Source organism: Seriola aureovittata, chromosome 4 (genome assembly GCF_021018895.1).
Source record: "Seriola aureovittata isolate HTS-2021-v1 ecotype China chromosome 4, ASM2101889v1, whole genome shotgun sequence".
NCBI classification, from domain to species: domain Eukaryota; kingdom Metazoa; phylum Chordata; class Actinopteri; order Carangiformes; family Carangidae; genus Seriola; species Seriola aureovittata.
This window is the reverse complement of record NC_079367.1, coordinates 20230792-20242901: the sequence shown is the minus strand read 5'-3', so window position 1 is coordinate 20242901 and position 12110 is coordinate 20230792. Positions and strand designations below refer to the sequence as shown.

The window sequence follows — 12110 nt, the reverse complement described above, 5'->3', positions numbered from 1 at the left end:
AGTGGTGATGGTAAGAAAATTAGGAAATTTGTACTGACAAGAACAAAGAACTTTGGAAGATGTCCACTTGATATGTCTAACTCAGATGGTTGAAGCCAGAACTTTGGAATATATTTTTACATGGAAAGGGGACTGGTGAATTTTGTCTCCGTAATTTACATTTAAATTGCAGTAGGGAGGAATATCCCAATGGCTGGTATGAACAGGGAGAATGATCACAGCAAGCAAAACCCTGTGTCAATGTTCATGAGGGCACCTAACTATTGTTTTAATACAGACTTGAAACATTTTGAATCTGTCATTTGACTGTTAAATGCTCCACTTTATACATCTGCTAGCCTCTAACTTTATCTGGCTGCCGTTTGGTGCTGGGCAGGTAGTGTTTATTAGAGCTGTTTTGCTGAAAACAACTGTCTATTGCCACAGGAAATGATAGTGATCACCAACAAAAGCGGGCTGTAAAAACAAAAGTCATCTGAAAGATGCATAAAAACACTGATGAGAGCAACTTTAAAAACATCTATGTTGCCAGTTTGTGAAAATAAAATGCATAAATGAAGGTTGGAAAAGAAAACTGGATCCTACAGTATAGCTGGACCTTAATGTTGATCTTGCCCAGGGTCACTTTTTAAATGATTGTTGAAGTGCATGTACTCTGTCTCTAATACTCACATGAAAGCTGCCTTGCCCTCCTCCAGGTTGTGTCCTTTGGTCCCTGTGCCTGATTTGCCACAGAGGCACATGATGAGGCCACATTTGTTGACAAAGTAACAGGTGACATCCACAGCCAGCAGCAGGAGTACAAATACCACAACAAGGATCCCTGCCCAGATCATGATGCCCATGGAGAGCGCTGCCTCATCACCCAAATCTGCCAGACATGAGACAAGAGAGGGAGAGCGCTGAACAACTGCAGCGTGACAGTTTTATAGAAACAACCATGCTACTGTAACCGCAAATACTTCCATAACACAGAAACAACTCACCTGCAATGAGCAATGATAGGTTCTAGTTGTCTCAGCATAAATTTAGAAGCAGTATGATGTTTGTGTAGACTCTGCTGTCTGACTTGTGTTCAATTATTTATAAAACTTCGTTTTAAATATGGAGCTTGTTGAGGAATTTATATGCAAATGGGTTAGACTGTCTTTAGAAAAAACAAAAACATAAGAAATATATATTCAACCCATTTATTTGGTATTAGAAAGAAGAGCAAACCAAAGCTTACACTGTGTTGCTAGTTACCCAGACATGCAGGACATTTTGTGGACAAAATGGACGTGAGGCTTTTTCCAGATAACACAAAAACCTGTGAGGCATCATCACCATTTATGTAAAGTCCATTTTAATTCTAGCAGAAGACTGCAGAGTGTCAACTCTAAAATATTCTCTGTTTACAGATAATTTAACTCTTGTGATGCCAATAATTAACATGTAAACAAGGTCTGCTAGTGAATTAAATACAGCTGAGTCAAGCACCCTCCAATTATAAATGTATAAAAACAGGTATTTTTGAATGACATTTGATACACATTACATGCATGAGAAATATCTGGACATTTGTCTTAGTAATCAGCACAAAAATAACAGTTTCCCTTATGATACTTCTGTGTACAGCTTATCAACGGTGCCATTATTATTACAAACATATTTAGTTAGACGATTCTGTTTTTAATAATGTAAACGTTAATGTTACAAACCCTTACAGTACATATGCAAAATTTTGTGAGCGATTAAAGAATATAGAACAGTGTTTATGTAAACGGATATGTCCAGCACTCAGCCTTTACTCTGTTTTATCTATTTTTAAAATAACCTCATTTCAATTCCACTATTGATCATTACTGTAAACTGGCACTCCTCTGTTGTCTAGTACTGATGACTAGCTGTGCTAATGTTGAGCAGAGTGAATCTGTGGGAGGCGGAGGTTTTCCACTGCCTTTGGTACAGCATGTCTGTCTGGTCTGTTCTCAAGCTACACAGCACCCTTTTCTCACCCATAACAGAGACAAGTCTGTCACGGACAAAGTCTGTTTTAAGGAGTGAAAGCGTCCAGAGAGACAGCCAGGCCAGAGAAAAGGCAACCTCTCCGCTACTGTTATGATGTGCTTTCCCAACAAAAACTAAGAGAGCAGAAGTACAGTGATGAGGGACAAGATGAGTGATACCAAAGTGCATGTCACAGATGAGCAGCCCTGAGTGGCTGAGGGGGGAGGACAGCACAACCCCGACCACACCAAAATGCACACAGGTCAGGACGAAAATGTTCACGTGGTCCATCACACCAATGTCCAGGACCAGGCAAGAGAGCAGGAACATTGAGAGAGGGGATAGAGAGAGAAAGGGAAAGAGAATAAAGGACGAGTACAGGGGAGGGAATGAAGGGAAACAAAGAGGAAAAAAAGAGAAGGGTGGGGAAAACAGAGGAAGAGAGAAAGTGAAAATGTGTCAGGTCTGAAAACCAAAGGTGGAAAAAATTGTATCAAGGGAGAAAAAAACAGCAACACATCAAAGCAAAAGCACAGCACAAAGGGGAAAACTACATGTTGACTCGAAGGTGACTCAGTGGTGGGTGAGTGGGAAATGCTTTAGATTGGAAAATGAATTAGAAAAGAAGTGAAAGGAAGATATAATGGTGCGAGTTGCGATGTTTCAGCGAAGCGCTCGACTGTCTAGCACCTAAAGGGAATCTAACAGACTGTGTCGTTTTTGTACGGTTAGTAAAAAACCCTCTCCTGAAGCTGAGTTAATCAGTGGTTATCAAGGGTCAATTTGAAGGCTGCCTCTACAAAGGGACAAACTATCCACTCTAGCTTCTATTTTAATAGTAAACAAAGCTAAAGAAAAACTACAATCACTGAGAGGAAATCATTTCATCCTCTGTGGAAAGTGCCTGTCCCAGTTCTGTGAGCGCAAACTCAAGCTCATTTAGCAAGGGCTGTCAAAACTTTAAAGTGAGAAAATTCAGCCGGAAAATCATTTCTGGCTCACTGCTGTCCAGGAAATCTATTTTTTTCTGTAGATTTATTTAGTTGTCATTCACCTTTCAGAGTTAAAAATAGAATGTGACGCTCTGGTTTCGAGCTTTGAGTTTGGCTCCTCAGTTTTCTGGCAGTTTAGTTCCAGTTTAGTGCGAATGAATTGAGGGAGGGTACCTGGGATGGCATCTGGCTCTGTGGACGTCCTGAAGGACATGGTTGCTGGCTGCGACTTGCCCTTCTGATTCTCTGCCACCACATAGACATTGTACTCTGTATCCCACTCCAACCCACTGAGAACCACATACTCGCTGCCGCTGGGCAGTCGGATTTCTGGTTTCCACTCTGACGCTTGTATCTGAGGACACACAGATAGATATTCAGTATGTGCATTCGTTTACAGTATCAATTAACCTACAGTTTATTTTTTTCAGAATAATTGATCAATCATTTGGTCCATAAAACATCAGGAAATAGTGAAAAATGTCCACTATTACTCAAGTTGATATTTTCAAGCCCACAGTGATGTCCTTCTTTGGTCCAACCAACTGCAAACCCAAGGATTTACAATTTATTATGATGTAAGACAAGGAAAAGCAAAGAATCCTCACATATGAGAAGCTTGAAACATCAAAATGTTTGTCATTTTTGCTTCAAAACAGGCTTAATTGATGAATCAATAGTTTCAGATTCATTTAATGGCAATCATCTAATCAATTTATCAGCAATCGTTTCAGTTCCATATGCATTGACACGAAGGCATGAGCATAAAAGTCTTTAGGGCTGCAACTAACTTTCATTATTTTAATTTATAATTAGTCTGCCATTTAAGTTCTTGATCAACTGATTAATTGTTGAGAGGATATTTGAGAGAATGTTTGGCATTTTGCTTAAAGAATTATGAATATGATTATCAAAGTAGTTCACATAGACCTAATAACCATAACCTCTAATCACCATACTCACTGGTTTATAGCGGATGAGATAATGTAAGATGGGTGAGCCACCGTCGTCTTGCTTGATCCAGCTGATTTTGAGGGAGTTGCCTTTGGGTTGAAGTATTCCTTCAAGCTTCGGAGGATTGGGATTCCCTACAGGCACACAAGAGCAATGCAGAGGTTTTTTAAAGGCTCATTTAAAAAAAAGCAGAGACGTGTTATTTTTCTTAGAAGAAGCATGAGGGAGTTCTGTCAGTCCACCTTTAAAATTACACAATGGGAGGAAAAAAAAAAAACTTAATTAGAAATTTGAAGAAAGTCTAAAGTCTGAAACTGGCCGCTCTCTTTGTTGTTGTCCTTTAAGGTCACTTGTCCTCCTTAATCACTTGCCTCAAGATGGTATGTCTCAAGTCTGACTAATTACCGAGTGACACACAGCCACATGCTTATCTGATTCAGTCCCAGTTGCTGAGTGACATTCAATTGGAACAAAAATTACAGACTGACATTCCCCCAGTGTCAAACAAGGCTTCAGGGTAAAGGGTTATTTATCACTGACTGAAATGTTTATGTACAATTGCGGTTCATAGAATTAGAAATAGGTTTAACTGTAAAGATAACTACTGGGTACAAGTCAGATACACTAAGCAATGTTTTGTCTTTCAACTCATAGGACTAATTTCCACAATTAGTGTTATGTATTAAATACTTAAATATATAACTAACAACAATACATTTTCAAATTTGGCTGTTTTTGTCATAAAGGTTCAGAAAATAAGATTTTAAACAACAATATAGAAGCAAACAATTATTTTCTATGTAAAGATATAATGGAGTAATAGCGTCCTGAGCAGAGAACAAAGTCACACACCCTCTACTGTGTTTTAAACTGAGTTTCTCTGCTTCCTACTGGTAACAGGTCTGACAGGGTGTGCGTGTGCATGTTAGTGCATGTACGCGCACATATTAGTGCATGTGAGTCCCTCCTGTTAAACAGTTGACCCTCCCCAAAAGACACAAGCTCCGCCCACAGGTGGGATAGCACAGTGCGGTACACCGCGTGCAGGTGAAAGTACCTTCCAGATTTGACTCCTCTAATGTAACGAGTATTTCAGCTAAAAGGCCTCCGACAAAGAAAAGAAATAAAACCAGGACACAGGCGGACTGGACATGAGGACTACTGGCTCAAATCGTGGTCAGTACCGGCTTTTTTCTTCTGCTTGTGTAAGCAACTTGATGGCTACTTAGTGTCACGTGTGTTTTCATTAGTGACGGCTACAGCAGCTAACTTGCTATGACCAATATTATTCGGCAAATGTTGCCATTTCTAGCCGGCTTACTGCTAGCATTGCTGTAGCATATCACAGTAATGCTAGCGTGGCTAATGGTTGGAGGTTGATGTTTTTTGTTGGCGTTAGTATACATAAGGTAACTTCCTTCAGTTGTGCTTCTTGTGTGTTTACTGACAGACGGTGACGATCGTTTACAAAAACTTTAAGTGGACTAATTCATGGATGTCTCCTAGTTTCCTGTAGATAAATCACAACAAAACTTGAGTCATAACTAAATGACCAAGCATTGAAGTTCTAAAATTAAGTTTTACTTACTAATAGACAACAAGAAAGACGTGAGGTGTTTGTATTCAGACTAGTATTATTTCTTGCTTTCAAAACCCTGATAAATTCAGCAGTCCATGTTAGTGGATTTAGCCTCTAGTGATGGTATTCAGACAAAGCTTGATGATGAACAATGTGGAAGATATATTGTATATGGTAGCACTGAGCAGGATTACTGATAGCTGTTGATTGAGAACCAGAGCAAATGGCTGGAAGGAGCCATAGTTTGTGGGAAGGTGTGAGGACACTGATTATGATTCTCTTGTAATCAGAGGAAAGTGTTTATTACATACCTGATTTATAGTGAAATACCCTATAAGGAGGAGGTGTACCATCCCTCAGGTAGTGGGCTATCAAAACCATCCAAGTGATGCTGATATTAAGCACTCTTGACTGTTATATATTACTGTGACGACAGCTCTGGCTCTCCCCCATTTATCCTGCTGAGGCAAATGTCTACATGACTTGATTAATCGGACAGAGGTAGACATGTGTTACATGATTGCATAGAAGCAATTAATGTGTTGTTTAATTGTGGGATTCTCCGGTTACAGTTAGGAATCTTCTTTCAAAAATCTGCAACTTTAAGTTACCTTCTGCTGAGAGGACGGGATCATCAGCACCATGCAAGTCAAATAAGTCACATGAAATGCACATGTGAGTGGTTGAAGAGGGACATAAAAGACATACAGCACAACTTAGACACAGGTAGAGGACAACAAAACTTAAATTAGCCAGAGACAAAACTAAAACAGAAAGACAACAACATAGTCATACTGGTATACACAACAACTGAGCACAGACAATCCTCTGTTTGGGTTCTCAATGTGAAAAGTGCAATAGACATCTTTAGCTTTATTCTCTTGACTTAACAGGCTTCATAATTTGCAAGGCAACTGATTAATCAATGCTGATGGGCCTAATCCAAATGTAAACATTCCCAAATTACACCAAATAGCAGGAGCCAGAGGGGAAATGTAAGGCTTTTGAAATGCAGAGATTAGAGCATTAATTCATGATACTGTCATTAAGCCAATTAATTCAAAAGCTGCTAATCAAAATTATATTAATATTCATATTTGGATAACTCTGCTGCTATGTCATGCGATGTGGGTAAAATAAATAAAATCTACAGACAGAGGAGTTGAGGATGATCAGGGTGATGGGGCTATCCTGTAGGGAACGAAACAGCTACAGCAGTAAAAACTAATCTTCTATTATCCTCACTACAGAACAAACCTGTGTCTTCAGCGAAAAAATGAAAAATGCCGTCTAGGGACATAAAAGAGAAGATATCAGGCAATAAGAATCAGCTGTCTGCACAAATGACTACCTGAGTCTCTGTAATAACACTTCACTGAAGAGTTTACTAAGACTCATTTCTGGCAGACTATACCAAAAAAGAGGAGGAAACAAAACATTTTATTAAATGACTGCCGCATATAAGGTTGGAATGAGGCAGAGGAGGCACGCATAAAACACAAAGGCTGCTTTAATACACTGGTTCAACAGCATGAAGTCAAACATTCTTATATTTCAAGGATTTATTCCAGCTAATTTATTCCAGATACCCTAATTGGTCTTTAATTATTAATAGACATCAAAAAATGTTTGTTTAGAGTAATAAATTGCTATTAAAAATGTTAAAAACCCTAAATGATTTGCCCTGTGCCTGCCGTCTTAGTCCTCAAATTTTAGTCATTAAACAAGCACTTTGAATTTTAACAAGCGTTTACTTATTGTCTTTGCCATGGGTTTAATTTTGATCTTGTCATATAAGTGTGTGTTAAACATCTCATCAGGAATCTCTTGGAACAGTTAAGACGTACTGTAGGTGTCAAACAACAGAGAAACAGGGTGAGGACATACAGATCTAAAGCAAAACTGAAACGGGTAAGATAATGCTCTACAAATATACTAATGCAAAGGTATACTGAACAGAATTAAAACACCTAGCACATTAAAGGTTCAAGTTCAACTGAGAGCTCAACAAAAAGAGATGAATCACTTACTTTTGTAAGTGTGGCCTGATGGATACAACAGACAGATGATGGCAAATGGATAAAAAAAATTGATGATTAAAATTATAAAGTGAAAGTATGTGGAGATGAGCAGCATGCAGACAATTAGGAACAAAAACGGGATCAATTATGAGTCAACCGGCACAATCAATGTGAATCCAACAGATAGCTGTTTCTCGTCCCAAAACATTCATCCCCAACCAACAGAGGGGGCTAAAAACTAAATAATGAGTTAAAGACTCACCACAAGGCTGGTATTTAAAGAACCAAGGAATAACTTGCTGTTTCACATTCTAATTCATAGTCTGCAAGTCCATAATGAGCCTAATAAAGGACTGTAAAACTGTGGATTTTAAATGATTGTGCGATTAGATCCAAGTGTGATCTATGTGATGAAATCAGAGAGCAATTTCATGTGTAAAATAGCAAGATGGCGATAAGCCACTTGGACAATAAAAATGTTCCCTTAATTCTTAGATTTCCATGTCCCTCCATGGAAAAACTAAGTAAGCAAAACAAGGAGGTCAGCGAAACTTAAATTTAGATCCCCCACAAGTGAGTTAGTTCCTGTTGTCAGTTTTACTCCTACACAAACAAAAAACTTGGAAGAGGACAGACTTTAGACTGAAAAGACTCTGTTGGAAGCTTTTGTGACACTGTCCAAATAGTCTGACTTGTGTCTTGCTGTGCAGCAGCTGAAAAACTCTTCTCTTCAATGAGATTTTAGATCAGTAATGGGACAGACAAGCACTTCTTACTCCAAGAGAGAGGGACCTCAGGTAATGTTTTTGTGTTGACAGAGGTCAAAAAGGTCTGATAGAAGCTCTATAGTGAGCTGTAAAGTGTGCAACTTGCGCCACTTACGAACAGGCTCTGTCTTGAAGAACTCAGCTGGAGTGCTTTCACCTTCACCCTTGCCGTTGATGGCTGACAACTTCACTTCGTAGCTGGTCTCTGGCTTCAGGCCTGTGATAGTCACCTCACTGATGGAGCCTGTTACAATATATCAGAGGCAGTGCAATCCCTGCTGAGAACACCTTGATAATTTTGATTAGCAGTAAAACAAACACATCCCCTGTTCCAACAATACATGCATAATTAATTACATCACAAGTACACAGTGATTAGAGCAATTCTCATTTCATTCCAACAATGTTTAAACAACAGATAAATCTATTTAGCGACGGTCTAAAAGGTCTAAAACCAGACATACACGGAAGCAGATCTAACTGAAAGCTGTTTCTCAGTTACCATGTTTAAAGAATTTTTGGGGATGTCTTTGCACATATTGTTAATCTTGCCTGTTTCATTGTTAAATAATATCATTTATTGCTTAATCCTATCTCATGATTTTCATTCATTTTTTCTCTTCTGTGTAACAAGTGCTAAGGGAAAACTTCCTTTCATTCAATGAATGTAGCTACATGCTTTTAAAGACATTTTTAAGACAATATTGATATTTATGTCCATATAGCAAACATCACAAAATCACATGAATTTATCAAAATATAATAATTGAAATAATTAATGCAATTAATGCAGTGTTCCAGTGTTATGCATTATGTGAAAATTAGTTTCAATTTGTGTTCTTACCATCTTCGACCTCAAATACCCTGTGCACCCAGCTGCCCCTGTGCTGCGTCCTCCACTCCACTTTGTATTTTTGCACAGGAACACCTCCAGTGGACTCAGGCTCCTCAAACTGGATCTGTGCTGTGGTGGAGAAGGGCCTCACCTCACTGATGGATGGTGCTGATGGCACCTCTGGTAAAGGGAGGAAATGCAGTGCGATTACAACAAAACCTGTTAGATTGCACCACACCAATACTGTCAGACTCCATTGTTCCATTGCACTTACAGAATGAGCTCACAGCTCCTAATAGCTCCAAATTACATGTAATACTGCTTCATCTTAGTAAGACATCTATGATTTATGACAGTAATGCCATTTCCCTGGCACTGAATGTTGCATATCTTTGACATTATTTCATAAAAAAAAAATTGAAGGTGGGAAAAACATTTAAATGTCCCTATGACAAACTGATGTAACAGCTGATCCAACATCAGCCTTAAATGATGATAACTGCAGAAAGAAAATAACAGAACACTGTAACTCAAGTATCCCAAAATTGCAAGCATTTGGTACTGAAGAAAATAAAATGAAGTTGAGAGACAAACTTAATTTTGTATAGAAAATATCAGATTTCTGGTGAACACAATTAATTGACCAGTCATTATTTACATTCATATTAGGCAAGTTTAATCAGATGATCAGAAGAGCAGATAGTCTTATTTTAGTTCACCTACCACCACATTCTCCTGTATTCGATATCCAAGCACTAGTGGCTGAAATTCACACACGCTGGTGGGAAGACAGTTGTGTATTGAATCGCTTTTCGTTTACTTGAGATTGTGGCTTAACATTGGCACGATCACTCTGCTCTCTGTTCCATTTGTCTAATGTGCTGGTGAATATCCAGTCTATGCTATCTGCTGGTGGTGAGCTCGTGTCACAAAAAGTAACTTTGATAAAAATGTTGTTTATCTAAATAAGAGTAAAATTCTGAGTGTGCACAATAATATGTATGGTTTTACATTTCTGCACTGCACAAACTGAAAAGCTCAGATCCGCTTTATTGTCTAAACAACCAGAGGGAAGTAATGTTAAATTATCTCACGTTGGTTACATTGCCTTTTCATCTAAGTTTATCATCTATTTAAACAAACACCGCTCTGTGTAATCCCACATTGTGGTAGATGTTTTGGTCTAATGTGTTTTGAATATGGGTGAAAAATCGTCTCCTAAAGCCTAGGGCCAGAAAAAACCTTTTGTATTACTCACAATTTAATTTGTGTGCTACAATTAAATTTACCTTGACTACTGATTATTTATCCCTAACACACAAGGTTTTAAAGTTGCTTTTCCCTTTTCTTGAATGTGTTTATATAGCTTTTGTGAATGTAAAAGGTCTGTTAAGTTACAAAGCCCAAAGTCGGCAAAGGGATTTATTCTCTCCCGCAGAAAACACTGCTCCTCATGTGGCTGAATTGCCTTGTTTGTATTCCAGGCTTTTCTTCCATAACTTGTCTACGTCACTATGTAACACATTTGCATAATAATTTGGCACGCCCTCGCACAAAGACAGTTAAAGCAAAGGGCAGGAAGAGTTTGATTAGTCATAGCCTGTCGCCATCTGTCATCGTGTAGACTCTGTTTTTTTTTTGGCGCAAACACAAATTCCCTTTGTTTAGAAATAACCGATGGTGCAGGTTTACTATAAAGACGACAGCAGAATGACATTTTACTAACAAGGCTTTGGTGTTTCCTGACAGCATTCTATTTCAGTCGGCATTTTAGCACATTTCCCACACGTTAACGGGAGCATATATGTAAACATTTTTATATGCTGTGGATAAACATACTGTCCACTCTAAGCTTGAGCATGTACCGATGGATTTGAGAAGTTACCATTTACAATCAATTATGTACAGTTTGCTTTCAGAATGTCCATAACAGAAAGAGGATGAGGCGGTGCGCTCCTCTTGGCAGGAGAAATATAGAAAAATATAGGGCTGGAGATGAGCATAATATGTCCCCTTCAAGCAATTATGGAATATGTACATCCTACATAAGACTTCTTCCTGTCATCAATACTTAAAATTTTGATAATGCTGGAAAAACGGACACAAACATGAAAATGCAAAATAAAGACAGACTTTGAATCGCAGTATCATCACTGACCGGCCTGAATGAGCAGGAACTCCTTGGACTCTGTGCCCATCTCATTAGAGGCGGTGCAGTTATAGCTCCCAAAGTCATTTTCAGACTCGGGGGTTATCTAGAGGAGGAAAATAAAAAAAGAAAGCAGCAAATAGATGAAGGGCAGTGTACCAAAACAGATGAACAAACTTGTGTGTCAAACACTCTGAAGGTGACCTTTTTGTTTGTCCATTAGAGTAGCCTATTTTTATTTGTTGCTGTGAGCTCTCCTGCTGCTGAATTATTCATCTGATTTTTTTACAGAATGGAGTTGAAAGAAAACCCTTCACTTCAAGTCTATGGTCATGAAATCTTGATGACGTGTGTGTGTGTGTGTGTGTGTGTGTGTGTGTGTGTGTGTGTGTGTGTGTGTGTGTGTGTGTGTGTGTGTGTGTGTGTGTGTGTGTGTGTGTGTGTGTGTGTGTGTGTGTGTGTGTGTGTGTGTGTGTGTGTGTGTGTGTGTGTGTATATACATGTTGAAGGACTGTATATGTGTACATTTATAGAGAGTAAATTGTGGTTTGTCGTGTGTGTACCTGCAGGTAGCTGGCTGATGGAGTTCTGAAGATCTTGATGTTGGTGGTGTTTGAGTTGGGGAGCTGCAGTCCATCTCTCAGCCAAACAATAGATACATCATTGGGATGAGCCATCACCTCACAGCTGATATTCACCGGATTTCCCTCCCAGGTATACACTGCCACTGCACCTTGTATCTTAGGGGCATCTAGGAAACAAAAATACACTAGAAACTTTCTGCCAAAACATTTTAGACTTTGTGGTTTTAATAGTGCCTGAGT

The 12110-nt window shown here is 38.8% G+C and overlaps 1 protein-coding gene across 6 annotated transcripts in view; it reads right to left on the bottom strand.

Moving 5' to 3' along the window:
- The window catches only part of ncam1b (neural cell adhesion molecule 1b), a 74775-nt gene that overhangs the window by 8779 nt on the left and 53886 nt on the right, over positions 1 to 12110 (bottom strand). For 4 of the 6 annotated variants that reach the window (XM_056373682.1, XM_056373681.1, XM_056373683.1 and 1 more), the window contains 7 exons: positions 11850 to 12037; positions 11296 to 11392; positions 9147 to 9317; positions 8418 to 8546; positions 3945 to 4069; positions 3156 to 3336; positions 673 to 871 (listed from right to left, as the gene is read on the bottom strand). In XM_056373682.1, the coding sequence (XP_056229657.1) occupies positions 673 to 871; positions 3156 to 3336; positions 3945 to 4069; positions 8418 to 8546; positions 9147 to 9317; positions 11296 to 11392; positions 11850 to 12037 (1090 nt within the window). Of the gene's footprint in view, positions 1 to 672; positions 872 to 1176; positions 2204 to 3155; positions 3337 to 3944; positions 4070 to 8417; positions 8547 to 9146; positions 9318 to 11295; positions 11393 to 11849; positions 12038 to 12110 lie in introns of those variants that run through there. The other 2 variants (XM_056373686.1, XM_056373685.1) reach the window with 1 other exon arrangement.